General features: G+C 38.8%; 1 protein-coding gene across 1 annotated transcript; it reads left to right on the top strand.

The window, feature by feature from the left end:
- Positions 1-2,423: 2,423 nt before the first annotated feature.
- LOC134656370 (collagenase-like) lies at positions 2,424-3,387 on the top strand. The gene has a single exon (XM_063511885.1). The coding sequence runs from the start codon at positions 2,439-2,441 to the stop codon at positions 3,285-3,287; it is 849 nt and encodes a 282-aa protein (XP_063367955.1). The 5' UTR covers positions 2,424-2,438; the 3' UTR covers positions 3,288-3,387.
- The last annotated feature ends 12,205 nt before the right edge of the window (positions 3,388-15,592 follow it).

Here is a 15,592-nt window from a genome sequence, read left to right as displayed (position 1 = left end):
AATGATATTGAGGTTTCTAATATCATTTTTTTCTAAACTGAATAGTTTGCGCGAGAGACACTTCCAAAGTGGTAAAATGTGTGTCCCCCCCCCTGTAACTTCTAAAATAAGAGAATGATAAAACTAAAAAAAATATATGATGTACATTACCATGTAAACTTCCACCGAAAATTGGTTTGAACGAGATCTAGTAAGTAGTTTTTTTTTATACGTCATAAATCGCCTAAATACGGAACCCTTCATGGGCGAGTCCGACTCGCACTTGGCCGCTTTTTATTTTGTTGTCGTTTTTTCATTTTTCTCAGATTTTGATTAAATTTGGTGGATAGAGTTCCCTCTACAACATAAGCGCAATTTCACTGTATGTCCTACACAAACTTCCACTGAGTTACGGAAAACGTATGGAATTTTTCGTAACTCAGTTCATATTTTTTTGTCCCCAATTTGGATTTCGTGATTATTCCGACCTTTCAAACGAGCTTTTCAAACCTACCAATTTTTATCAAAATCTGACAAAAAAATTAAAAATGCCCCAGTTATCTCCGCATCTTTCCATCCGACATTTCACGTGCTGCTGTGTTTAAGAATGGCTGAAACAAGAGTTAATTAACACACAACGGTATTTGTTTGATGTCGCCGGCGCCATGTTTATTACGAGTAATTAAATATTACATACTGCTTCTGGAATATATGCGACGTAAATATAACCAGTGGGTTTACATGCAGCTTTATTATATAACCACACAGCCACTCTTTATTTCATAAATACATACATATTGTTGGGATATTACCGGGTTCATGATAACAACGAATACTGTTACCAGTATGTTAACTTTAAATTTATTTGTTACAAACTTATAATACTTATCTAACAAGTAGGTACATTTATGACAATAACTTTTTAATAAGCTTAGAAACAAATGAACACTCTTACGGTAAATGTCGCTAGGGTCTCCCTAAGAATGTGGTGGAAATATTCGCTTTATTGGGTAAGGTTTTGGTAGCTCACGACACTGCACGACTACGAACTAGTGGCGACAGACATTCTTAGGGTGGAATTACATCTGTCAGCATCGAGCAGCATTTTGTATATGAGAAATCGCTCGTTAGTATAAAGATGCGTATGCATCGGAAAGCCGAAAGCATGCGTACGCATCTTCATACTAACGAGCGCTTTTTCATATATAAAATGCGGCTCGATGCTGACAGATGTGATTCCACCCTTAGTTTGGTACCTATGTGGTAAAATTATTAATTTGAAATTGAAATTGAAAATATTTATTTCAGATTTACCTACTTCCATATTTGTTAGTATAACTTAGCAAGTAATGTTAATTTTTGTACATAATATTACAACTATATGTATATATTATCTAAACTATTTTCTAAATTTAAGAAATCCTATAACTTGGCGAATCCAATGCGCCATATAGGATTCTCAAGCCTCTCTGCAATGACCTCCAGAATGCTGTTGGTACTGCCCCTAAGCCTGCCCATCATCGAGACGATTTTCTTTTGCTTAATAATTTGTTCGATGTCGTAGAACTGACATGCACCAAGAGTATTAAATTAATATCAGTTGTTAAACATCAGAATACGTCCCCCGGCTGAACCGATCGCAGGCAGCAGCACTTCACACTCGGCTCGCAAACAGACGCTCAAATGGATTCCACTTGTCACCTCGGAACGCCTATTCCGAGGCGGGTTCGATATCTACGCGAGGATTGTAGTGAACTGAGTTTTGGGGCTGAACTGTTGATTATTATTATTTTTATAGAATAAGGAAATCATTTAGGTACCTAAGGCACACACTTAGGTATACACTTGTAAGTTTTACTTACGTAAGTAGGGCCACAGCTATACTACAGAATGAAACATGAACATTCTTATTTCATTCGAACAAATAGTTTTGTCTCTACTTACATACGTACCTAAGTAAAACTCACAAGTGTATCTCGGACCTAAGAGTATGGTATATAATAGTAAATATGTATCTACATTTTTGTAACAGTACCTATATTCAAAGATAGGGTCTGTTCGGAAAGAGAAGAGTCGTGAAATGTTATCAATACATTCTACGACTCTTTCCGCACAGACTTTATAATTCCCTAACGTCTCTTCTTTTTTTATTTACTGTTGTACCTCAATATTGTGATATAGCGACTCCTTGTTTCGCTTTATGTCAATATGTCACTTATGATTTGGACATCATAAAATGTGTTGCTAAAATTTAAAGTTTAATTTACTTCGCTATTAACTTGAATACAAATCTAAATATTATGCAATTTTCGGTGATGTTTCTTGATAACTAATCTCGGTCAATGTATAAATTAATCTCAGATAAGTTAAGACGTGAACTAAATCAATGTATAGAAGCGGTTGTATTGCAACAGACCATCAGGTACCGGTTGAGTCGGACTCGCACTTGAAGCTCCAATATGAAGGTTCTTATCGCGCTCGCTCTGATCGGCCTGGTCGCTGGTGCAGTCATAGACGCTCCCGCCAGCTCCAGCGTGGAGATTGACTACCACAACAAGATCGGCATCCCGCTAGCGGCGCGCAGAAAGGCGGCCGAGGAAGCTTTACGCTTCAATGGCGTCAGGATCACGGGTGGAAGGACTGGCGCTCTCGGCAACTACCCTTACATGGCCGGAGTGATCATCGCCCTGACGAACGGACGCACCTCCAATACCTCCATCTGCGGCTCCTCCCTGCTGACCAACACCCGCGCCCTCACCGCCGCCCACTGCTGGGCCACGTTCTTCACCCAGGCACGCTTCTTCACAGTCGTCTTGGGCTCGGCCACACTATTTTCCGGCGGTACTAGGGTGGTCACCGCTGACGTCGAACTCCACTCCGGCTACAGTAAATTTACGCTCGCCAACGATATCGCTATCATGAGACTTCCGTGGGTCACCTACAGCAACAACATTCGTCCTATTGCTATTGCGACCGGTAAAGAGGATTTCGTTGGTACCTGGGCCCGGGTTTCCGGCTGGGGTGTGACTACCGATGCGTTCTTGTCGCACGTGCTTGCACCGGTTATTAGCAACGAAGAGTGCGCGGACACGTACACTACGCATATCGTCCGGGATACGACTATCTGTGTGGCTACGACTGGTGGCCGGGCGCCGTGCATCGGCGACGCAGGCGGCCCGCTGGCCACGGCGGACAACAGCCTGCTGATCGGCGTGATGTCCTTCGTCCACGACCGCGGCTGCAACGCTGGCCCCGCCGGCTTCGGCCGCGTCTCTGCCTACGCTGCCTGGATCCAGGCCCGCCTCTAAATTTTAACCCCGTCCTTAAATAAATAAGTATAAATGGATTATTCGGGACTAATTTACGGAACTATTGTAACTTGTTTGTAATAAAAATATTAAATCATTACTTAGGTAGTAGGTCAAAACTGGAGGTCCATGCTCGTTGAAATAGATGGGGCAATGACCTTTTTACTATATTATGTGTTAAGGTATTGCGTCTTTCTCTGTAAGTAGGTACCTACTTATTCTGTAATGAAATCCGTCCGTAACGTCAGAATACGGACACATGGGTACTCCTGCCCTTGGACACGGCGCACGCATTAGCCGGCCGTCATCAATATGCACCGTGCGAGTATGCAGTTCAGTGCAGTTGCAAGTGCTAGTGGATTCACTTGCCACTTCGGACAATGGGTCAGACACTTTCAGGAAAACGGACGTATTTCCTGAAGATAACAATTATATTAGATAATGATGTTGATACAGGTATCCTTTCTAAGGAAGGTAGGTTGCTAGGTGGGTAGGTGATCTAAAAAATGGTAGGTACGATTTTTCAAAAACTCCGCTCTCTGAACCTTCTAGAATAAACTTCTAGTGTTTTAGAATAAACTTAGTAACATTTCAGTGAGCTAAACCGCATCCGCGGACAGCCTCGACGTAGCGGCACTGACGGAATTATTTAACGCTCGCTTTCATCCTTTCAAAACACATTTTGCTCTGTGTGTTTTAGAATTAGATATTTAAGTGACTTTACTACTTTAATATATGGTACTATTATTATTAAACTACTTCGAAGAGGTTTTAAAATTTAATATATGGTACTATTATATAGAATTAAATATTATTAAACTAGCGACCCGTCCCAGCTTTGCACGGGTCAGTGCATTAGGTCAGTGCAGTCAAATTATACATAAACCTTTCTCTTGAATCACTCTATTTATTAAAAAAAACCGCATCAAAATCCGTTTAGTAGTTTTAAAGATCTAAGCATACATAGGGACAGACAGACAGCGGGAGGCGACTTTGTTTTGTAGGTACCTACTTATATAATGTACTTAGTGATTATCAACTGTATTCTGGCGCAATAAATTTCAAGTTAAAACTTACTTATATTAAAGTTTAAGAAATAAAAAACGTTATACTTTTAAGTTTCCGCGGTCAACATCCCACCCCCTTTCCTTAAGGTGCAGTAGGTGCGGCCAGCAGAGTTTAAAAAAAAACTTTGCGCTTTTTTTATCAAAATACGGTTGCCAAAATTTTAATGAGCAACCTTTAGTAACTTCATCGATTAGAAACCTGATTTCTTGAGTTTCGCTCGATAGACGATAATCACGCACCTTAAAAGTTCGTAACAATTTCTGCACAAACGCTAAAAATATCAAAACTGCTTCTAAAAATGCGCAATTTTATTTTTGATCTTATTTAATGATATTAGTTGATATCCGAATGCCTTTTCCCAGCAGTGGGATCCCAAATAGGCTAATAAAAAAAACCGAATGCCACCTTCGCCATAATCGCCATATCCATCAGTCTGTTGGTGTTAAGTACTTATTTAATTAAACCTGTTTTGTGTGGTAGGGCACAATAGTAATATTGCGGTGGTTTAAAACAAAAGCTATATTATTATCTTACAGTTTCATAATTTCTCTCATTAGGTACTCCATTATATAAAATATATTATTAAAAGCCCTTCCGGTAATATAGCTATCAAAGGCTCTCGGGAAACAAAAATGGAAGCGCTCGTGATTCACGGACAACCATATTTCGGTTGCTGCGACGCTTGGAGGCCTATTCGAACTATAAAAACATTAACTAGCTTTATTTTTATTTATTCTTTCTTTATTGCACAATACATGATAGTACAAACGGCGGACTTAATGCTTTAAGCTTTGTTATTTATTTATATTATATGAATATGATACGAACCGCTGTTAGAAACGACCAAGGAATCGGACCAAGCTAAATTAATGGTATTTGCAATTAAAAAGGGTGGAATGTAGGTATAGGAAACATGATATATTATTATTGTAGTAAATATAAGGAGAGGCATGTAATATGACTGACTGAGGAATGTATCCATATACGGAGAGTCATGTAAGATGATGCACTGATGATGAGATGGCACTGGCAATATCATCATTAATGTCAAATTTCTATAAAAATATGGCGTTTGTAATTAAATTTCCTCATTTTGTTTTGTTCAATTACAATAAAAAAAAAATTGAACAATATGTTAAGAATCAATAACGCTCCTAAACGTATTTTTACTTCAGATTTCAATAAATTTGGTATTTGGTTTGGTTTTTTTTTTGCGCAAAACTCTTGCGGGCTTACAGGTGACCCCAAAACGCTCACAAGATAAAATTACCATACCAGTCAACTTACCTAATAAATACATTCAATAACACATGAAATTTAATAAAACCGAAGACAATATTCAATAAGAAAATTATATAAAATTAAATTAAATTAAATGATGGTTGGTGAATACTAGAGTTCCCTATTCTGAGAATGACATACATTATTTTTATTTTTAAATCTCAACTCCCGTATTTATTCCGCCCAGAATTATAAGGTCTTCAAGCCATCCAAATTGTATCCAAATTTTATTAAATAAAATCGACAACAAAATAAAAATTGCCCCAATAACAAATCGACTAAGTATTTTTAAATGCCGAATATGCTTGTTGGACAAATGACAGCAATCTCCCAGGACAAATTACCCGATTAGGGCTATATATTACCGACTCACTTACCTGAAGTAAGTAGTGTTTTAACCCATACGTTGGGATTTTTTACGTTGCCACATATTGAATTTTCTAAATTGTTGCTGGGCTGATTTTTTATTTTGCAAAAAAATTTTTTGGCACATTTTGTTAAAAGGTAGATTTGAAGAGTTTGTTATTTTAGGTGAAATATACTATAACCAAATTCATCAGTAAATAAGAACAAAAAAACTATACTCATCCTTTTCTTTTGGGTGCTAGCACTAGTGTAAGACAAAGAGAGTATCATTCTCTCTGTCTGTTTGAAATGAGACAGTCCTTTTACGAACTATATAATAATTATACTAAATCGCCACTTGTCCTCAAATTATTTATGTGATTTTCCGTTGAGTTACAAAAATTCCATACTTTTTCGTAACCCAGTGGAAGATTTTTTAGGACATACGCTGAAATTGTGCTTATAGTATACATAATAAGCGAACTCTATCTATTTACAAATAAAAATCGGCCCGAATAGATAATAGTAAGGAGACTTTTATTATGTCGTTAAAAGAAACAAAAAGTGTTTTGCTGAAAAAGAAAAGATGTGCTACAAGATAAAACATGTTTCCCTGAAAACAAGCAAAAATACTCAACAAGCGAAATTGTAACACCAGCTTCATAGAAACACTGCTGTAAGTACTTATTATATTTAAACATCGAATAAAATGTATAAGTAAAATTCAAATAATATATAATTTATCCAAGAAAAAACTCTAGTTATATAATGTAAGAAATCCACAACGCAGGCTTCGTCCGGTGTGTAAATGTATAATGTATAGTATTCCATGTAAAGTCAGCTGCAGAAATAAGTATAAATATTCTTTTTTGCACCAATAACAATACATTTAATATGTAAAATTACAAAGAAATTTCAAAGGAAAATAAAAAATTTGTGGCACCAAATAAAAACCTTTAAACAAACTTCTATGCAGGGGGGTCAGTTATTACCGCTTGTTGTTACCTAGTTATATTTTACTTTGAACATTCTTTGTAGTTTTACATGTTAAATGATTGATTGATTGATTATTTATTCATAAAACATAATGTTTTACATGTCAAATAAGGTACATAAACAATTTATACACTAGATCTTAGGTAGATAAGTATTTAACACGTACATAGGTACTAATTTACTTGTGCATGCATTGCATTATTTTCTAAATAGGTTTGACAATAGGGTTCGTAACTTAGATTTAAATATTTGGGTCACTACAGGCCTCGACAAATTCGTCAATGGTATAGCAAGCGAGGCTTGTTAATAATGTTTTTAAGCGATTTGCAAAACCAACATCGCTTTGTACTAATTTCATCTCCATGGTAGTGAGTTATATAATCTTGCGCCCGTGACACCGAGCGACACTCGAGTTTTTGCGAATCTGCAACGCGGCATGACTAAAACATTACTTCGACGGGTACTGGAATGAGTGGTGTATGTGTTCAGGTTTGCTCTCACAATCTATTGTTAAGTGCAATAAAGAATATTTACATACTTATCTCTGCAGCTGACTGTACATTCTGTAATTTGATATCCAGCCAATTCACGGTGAATGCCTAGCGCTTATTGAAATAAATCCTCTAATATGAATTTGAATGTTTATCGGAAATATGGCTTCGATAATTAGAAACTGCCGCCATGTTGGAAAACTAGAATTAATACAAAGGGATAATGTTGTTGTTGTTTTGTCTGTCCTAGGGCACCCCGGAGGTGCATAGGGCCTCCACAAGATCCTTCCACGCCTTCCTGATGTCTTGAGCAACCGTCTTGGCCTCGTTCCAGTTCAGTCCTACAAAGGTTTAAGATAATATAAATTTATAACAATATGTTAACTTAATACCAAAACCTCTATTCTACCAGTCAATATTTGGGTCAAATAAAGCTTACTAAAGTCTGACCAAGCTAATTCTGCAGAGATTTTGACAGCACAGACTGTGTGCTAGTGTTATTTTAAACGTCAAAGTTCTATGAAGTTATGACGTTATTATTGCTTTATTTTTGTGTAATTAGACATTTAGAAACTGTATACATCTTTAATAAAGTTATCAAATATTTCATTGAATCCATATTTGACTTTGTAAATATTAGTTTATTTTATTGCTTTTAAAAATTTGTCATTGTAAAAGTGCCCCTGTGGCCTATTTGCTGATTAAATATTTGAGTTATTTTAGTCAGTTACAGCTGAAAAACTATGACAAGACAACAGTACCCTAACTAAAACTCCCGTCTTGCTAATTTAATTTTTCCCGAGACTAGTTGGTATTCCGTACACCCTACCCACTATTTATCCTCCCTATTCCGAGCACGTAATAAATCCGTGTTATTTAATCTAGTGAGAGATATCTATGGTCCTTTTTTGTCGAATGAGATTTTCATTGTGTCATATTTTCTTTTAACTAGCGGTTTGGGTTTATTTGATTTTCTTTGGGAATAATGGGATAATAAATGGCGCAGAACAAGCCAGAGTTTTATATACCATGGTTGCAATGAATAAATGATTTATTCTTATTCTTATGATTTATATAAAAGTACTCGTGATTCAACGCAATATACGGGAGAATACATTTTATTCTCTAGTGCAGAAACATATCACTTTTTGCACACTTTTACAACAACAAAGACTCTCCTTCAGAGCATGAGAAATGAAAATGTGGAATGAAGTCACGTGTCGTTTGAAGTATTGAATTCATAAAATAATAATATGTGATCGCGTTTATTATTGGCTTTGGTAACAGTATAAGTATAATATATACCTATTCAAAGATACAAGTACACAACAAGGACAACCGTATCTCCTGAAATCTGCGATGCGATGAACACACAGTACAGTACCTCTTGGGCTTTAACCGCGAATTCCGGGCATCTTTCTCTGTCGCTTTTATTACGCCTTCATTGGAGTATAAGAGAAAGATCCTCGCAATTTGCGAAGGTTTTCGCGGTAGGCTCTATGCTTCATAAGCAGGGTCATCAGTGACCCGAGCTGGTAGTGTACCAACTAGGCCAAGCAGTAATGCAGTACCTACCTACACAACTTTGGGAACAAATCAAATTATTTTATTAAATAACACAAATCAAAATATTTAATAAAATAATTTGATTTGGCCAGTCTCTCTCGCAATGTAATTCCGTAAGGAATTCGTATAGGAGGTGCAATCGTAGAGTTGGTCAAGACGGCATATAGTCGGGAAATTGCGACGGGTTCCACCGTGGCGGAGTGGCCAAGGGGTATTGGGGGCCGGATTGCTTGAGACGCCGGTTCGAATCCGGCCTTCACCACTGGAGGGCTTCGTCACTTTTTCTTTAATATATGACATCTATTTCAGTTTATAGTACCTATCTAGTAAGGTAAAAAGCTACATAGTGTGACAATGTGCAGTTTCCAACTACCCTCCCCGTCCCAAAATCATAACTCACGGCGATCTTTCGGGAACGCTCGGCAGAATTCGATCTGGCTCCGAGCTTGACACACATCGCGCGTGTGCGTCCCGGACTCTTCAAAAATAATTCGAAAGGGTGAAGTTCTGCACCCTCAGTGTCGCGTGTGCCTTCCGAAACCAAAGGGCCCCGAAACGCGAGTGAAAGGAGTGAACAGTGCACTGTAATTTGGACAATTCAAAGGACTAGCTGTGAGTACCATCCCTTACCTATCTCTCACCCCTACACATTGTCACAATTGGTGGAGGTTGCGAAACCCCGAATTAGGTCTAATATTTTCTTGTTTGGCATTAATTAGTACGTATCGGTAACAAAATGTCCGACACAGAAGAAAAAACCGTTACTCGAGTGTCGGACATGTTTAAATATTTTAAGTCGTTAAATTTGGAAAATTTGAATCCGGCTATTAGACAATTACAGGAAAAGATTGAGTCGCAAAATAATCAAATATCAGAGTTAAAGAAACGAATTAATACGATTGAAACAGAAAAAATGTCGCATACTCCATCGACGTGCCTTAACGGTCAAAAGGTCGAGTCACCCGCGAACGCGGTAGGTGAACATAATCGAGTCGATAAAAATAAGTTAAAAGTGTTGCAAAAAATGCTCGCGGAGTTACCAACTTGTGATGGCAAGGTGGCTAAACAACTTATTAAATTTATTATCAGCGTCGATAAAATTACTCAACTCCAGCTAGTTCCCCAGTCAGAGTATGTGACCTGGATAATGACCAGGACAACTGGGTTTCTGGCGGATTGGTGGTTCCGTCGGGCAGCCGCGTTACATAATTGGCAAGATATTAAAATACTGATTTTAAGCGAGGTTTTATCTCCGATACATATTGAAACGTTAAAAAATGAAATGTGCTTGCGTTATCAATATGAGTCCGAAACATTATTAGAGTTTGCGCATTCTGTAGTTGCGGTGGCGAAGGCGCTCAATCTGGGCTGGTCAGAGGAAATGTTAATGCAAACTATATTAAGTAGAATTTCTCCAAGGATATATTATTACATTAAATGCAACCCTATGGACATAAAGGACATGTCGCAATTAGCGCAAATAAGTAGTGAGGTCGAGGGCGCTCTTTTACGAGACAAATTGCATTCACAAAACTCGCATAACTTTTATCACCGGAACCAGTTAAATGTTGGTAGTAATACGTATCGGCAATATGGTCAACCGGCACGGGAGTCGAGTGCATCGTTTTCGCGCGGGAACCGGTTAGCGCATGGGGGCGAGCGAGAGGTCACCGCCGGCGGATCGGGCTTGCCTAACGCAAATACATCGGTTGCTAATCAGGTTCAAACAACGCAGCGCGGCCCACGTTGTTATGAATGCAATTCTTATGGTCATTTCGGGCGTGATTGTGAACAGCGTCGTAGACGTTTACAGACACAGTCAAATTACGCGGGAAACGCGAACAGGGAGTAAGCAACGATATCCACCGTCAGCTTCCTCTCGCAGTAGTCCAAGAAGGTGGCAAAATAATTAGTTATAGGGAAACCAATAAACCATGCTTACAAGTAGTTATTTGTAATAATATTCTTACCGCGTTAGTGGACTCGGGCGCGTTTCGGTCATTTATTACTCAGGACTTAGCAGATAAACTCAAAGGTCGTCGTAAGGTGGTTACGTCGCGGTGCAATATTCAATGTACTACCGCGAGGCGACAAGTTTTTACAGCTACCGAAGTTATAACCGTATTGATTTCAATTGATAAGTTTACTTGGAAATTTGAATTTACAGTAGCACCGAGTTTAATTGCACCTGTTATATTAGGATGCGATTTTATTAACAAAACAAAACTAGTCCCATATCCATTTTATGGATACGTGATATTTGACTTTATGCCGCATTATAAAATACCATTGTTGAAAAATGAAGAGCAGCAAGATATAGTACAGTTTAACAGCATTCAAAACGATGAGGAAATTGGAGGTAAAATAGAAAATTTATTAGGAAAACACAAAGAAGTCGTAACGGAAAAATTAGGTAAAACTAACATCCTGAACTATGAGATAAAACTCATTGATAATGTTCCGGTTCGCTCACGATTTTATCCGCTGTCGCCGCCGAAAGCCGCGGAAATGGAGGCACATATTAAACAACTTCTTGATAAAGGTATCATTGAAAAATCGAGTTCACCATATGCGTCACCAGCATTTTTAATCGACAAAGCCAGTGGTGGCAAGCGACTTTGCTGCGATTACAGGGCGGTAAATAAGAAGATTGTATACGACAGTTATCCAATGCCGTCGATTGAATCAGTTTTCCAGTATTTAGGCGGGGCTAGGTATTTTTCAATAATTGATCTTAACAGCTCATTTCATCAGATACCGTTAAGCGACGAATCTAAGCCGGTAACAGCGTTTATATGCCCCTTTGGGTTATTTCAGTACAAATATGTTCCTTTCGGGCTCTGTGTAAGTCCGCAGTCATTAAACAGGGTGGTCGATATGATATTTGGTGATATAAAATACAAGTATATAATCCCATTTGTGGACGACATTTGTGTTTTTTCCAAAGACAAGGAATCGCACGTGCAACACCTAGACGAGGTGTTGAGTAGACTTGGTAAAGCAGGGTTAACAGTCAACCCAAAAAAATTAAAACTATGTAAAGAGTCGGTACAGTTTTTAGGGTATAATATTAGTTATTCCGGTTTAGCCGTCGACCCCGATAAAATAAGTGTCGTTGTAAACTATCCGGAACCGAAAAATTTAAAACAGCTAAAAACATTTTTAGGGATGACTAGCTTCTATGCAAAATTTATTCCTCGATATTCGGAACTTGCCGAACCGTTAAATTTGTTAAAAAAAAAAAGATGCCAAGTACATCTGGGGGCCTAAACAGGTTGACGCATTCGCACGATTAAAACAGCAATTGGTTTCACCTAACGTTTTGAGGTTTCCTGACTTCTCAAAAAAATTTATTTTACAAAGTGATGCATCTGGAACAGCTCTTGGAGCTGTGCTTCAGCAGGAAGTGGACGGGGCCCTGGCGCCGGTGTGTTACGCGAGCCGCACGCTGTCGAGCGCCGAACGTCGCCAGACGGTCTACGAACTAGAGTGTGCCGCCGCCGTATTCGGAGTCACTAAATTTAAACAATATTTAGAAGTCGCGCCGTTTGAACTTCAAACCGATAATGCTGCATTATCTTGGCTTTTTGAACATCCTAAACAGATTGGAAAGTTAGGGAGGTGGATACTTCTTCTGTCCAGATTTAAATTTGATATTAAACATATTAAGGGCAGTAGTAATAACGTAGCCGATTGTTTGAGCCGTATGTACGAAGGAACGGATGAAGTCAATTGTTCCGCGCTTCAGGAATACCCCGTTACTAATGATTCGCTTATAAGACACCAGGTAAACGACAAATTTTGCAATGATTTAATTATTCAAATTAATGGTGGGACTAGGGTTCCAAAATATAAAATTAAAAACGAGTTATTGTGCCGGCAATTAGGGAAAACAAACAAATGGCGAATAGTATTACCTATTCATTTAAAAAATGTAATTTTAAATTATTATCATGATCAAGATATAGCTGGTCATCTAGGGATAACAAAAACCTTAAATAGAATAGCCAGTATTTTTTGGTGGAAGAACTTGTATACGGATATTAAAGAGTACGTAAGGTCGTGTTTGCTTTGTCAAACGACAAAACCATTAAATAAGAAACCGGTTGGTTTGATGTCATCAACTGTACCTACCGAAACTTGGGAAAGAGTTTATATAGATTACAAAGGACCATTTCCGATATCAAAGAACGGAAACAAATATATTTTGGTTATTTTGGACGGCTACTCAAAGTGGGTTCAGTTGATTGCAGTACGGGCGGCGACCGCTGCTAACACCGTGCGCGCGCTGTCGAGGCTCGTGTGGGCGAATTACGGACCGCCGCGAACTATCGTATCTGATAACGCAACACATTTCACAGCCGACGTATTTAAACAAATGTGCCATGTTTGGGGAATTAATGATGTTAAAATATCTCCGTATTACCCACAGGCAAATGCAGTGGAACGCGTAAATCGAAATTTGAGTATAATGTTAAATATTTATTGTAGGAAAACGAAATCTATATGGGACGAGTCGCTACCTAATTTCCAGCTTGCTCTCAACACCGCAGTCCATGAGAGTTCAAATCGTACACCATCATCTATTTTTCTCGGGCGGGAAATTAGAAGTCCTTTAGAAAATAGGTGGGAATTAGATAAAATAATTTCTGAAGGTAACTCGACCCATAACCACGAACAAACTACAGTAGTTCGGAAGTTAAACGCTGCACATGAGAGACAAGAGCATTATTATAATAATCGTAGGAGAGCCAATATTTTTAATGTAGGGCAACAAGTACTCGCGAAATGTTTTCCGCTTACAAACGCCGATCGAGGAGTATGCGCCGCGTTTTGTCCGCGGTGGTCAGGGCCATATACAATTAAAAATATTACAAACGGTCAAGCCGCGCTAATTAAGCCGAATTCAAATAATGTTGTAAAAAGAGTAAATATATCCCAATTGAAGCCGTACTGTTCGAGATTAAGTGGGGGGGGATGTGACAATGTGCAGTTTCCAACTACCCTCCCCGTCCCAAAATCATAACTCACGGCGATCTTTCGGGAACGCTCGGCAGAATTCGATCTGGCTCCGAGCTTGACACACATCGCGCGTGTGCGTCCCGGACTCTTCAAAAATAATTCGAAAGGGTGAAGTTCTGCACCCTCAGTGTCGCGTGTGCCTTCCGAAACCAAAGGGCCCCGAAACGCGAGTGAAAGGAGTGAACAGTGCACTGTAATTTGGACAATTCAAAGGACTAGCTGTGAGTACCATCCCTTACCTATCTCTCACCCCTACACATTGTCACAATAGTATATAACTATCTTAGCCACTAAACACGGCCAAATAAACCTTCCACGGGTCACGTACCGTTCCCTTTAGAAATCTATTTCCGCGCAATCGAATTACGACGCGTGGATTACAGGCTGAATAGGAACGTGCCGGGTTTTTAACCCCAACGGCCGCAACACTTACAAAATGTTGCCTCGATGATATTCAATTGGATAATACATTGTTTTTTATGGTTTAGGAGGCAAACAAGTATACGAATTTGCTAGATGGTAAGGAATTTCCGTCGTCCATGGACACCTGCCAACACCAGATACCAGATTGGCTCTTATCTTGAAGGATTACAACATTTTGTAAGTAGCGAGGCCCAACGGCCGCAGCACTTACAAAATGTTGCCTCGATGATATTCAATGGGGTTGGCCGGTCGAAGTATTTAGAAGATGGCGCCAGCATAACTTGCCCTGTCAATCCCTATGTTCTGTCCTAATCCCCTGTTCGAATATGGCAATCATTTTGCAAGATGCACAGATTCGTTCCAACCATTCATAACCATTATCAGAATAAAAAGACATATGAAGTCTACGGTCAAGCGTGAGACTTAGGAAAAAACATTTTTTTTTAAATATACGGAACCTTTGGGGAGCGAGTCTCGCACTTGGCCGGTTTTTTAAAGAGATCTTATAGTTATTATGTAGTCTGAAAAAATAATTGAAATAAATACAAAGCTGACACGATCATTTTTGTGCCTATTGCCTATTTTATACTTCAAAAGTTCAAATCCCTCCCACCTCCCGAGTCCCTGAGGCCTTTATAAAGGATTTAATCCAAATCGAATTTTGGATTGAAATAAAATACAGGAAGGTTCCAAATTCAAAACTGCAAAAATGACAAGCGGGACTCAGGAGGTTAAGCGCTCACGTTCCTCTAAGTACCTACTGGTAAGTAGCCACAGTTCGATTCAATCAACTGCGCGCTAAACGTTCTATTTTTTCAGCGCAAATGTTTGATCAAATCGCTGGCTGTTTGTGTTCCAAGTTAGGTGAGAGGCTGCATAAACTTAGGCGTTGTTTACTGTTTAACTTGCGACGCATTCTGGTTGAAAACGCGGCAGTTTTTTGTGGCGTTTAGACTCTGACCACGCTAAATGTCCATAAACTTGGACGTGAAAATGCATAGGTACATATGCCTATGAGCTGCATAATTGACGTGGGACTTGGCATGAAAACTTAGCATGGTCTGTCTCTAAACCTTTTGGGTCGACCAGGATATATTATATTGTTGTTAACGG

Source organism: Cydia amplana, chromosome 18, assembly GCF_948474715.1.
Source record: "Cydia amplana chromosome 18, ilCydAmpl1.1, whole genome shotgun sequence".
Classification (NCBI taxonomy): Eukaryota; Metazoa; Arthropoda; class Insecta; order Lepidoptera; family Tortricidae; genus Cydia; species Cydia amplana.
This window is presented reverse-complemented; position numbering and strand designations above follow the sequence as displayed.

What these genes read in the sequence shown, in the direction of transcription:
- LOC134656370 (XM_063511885.1), top strand. Translation starts at nt 2,439, where the DNA reads ATGAAGGTTCTTATCGCGCTCGCTCTGATCGGCCTGGTCGCTGGTGCA.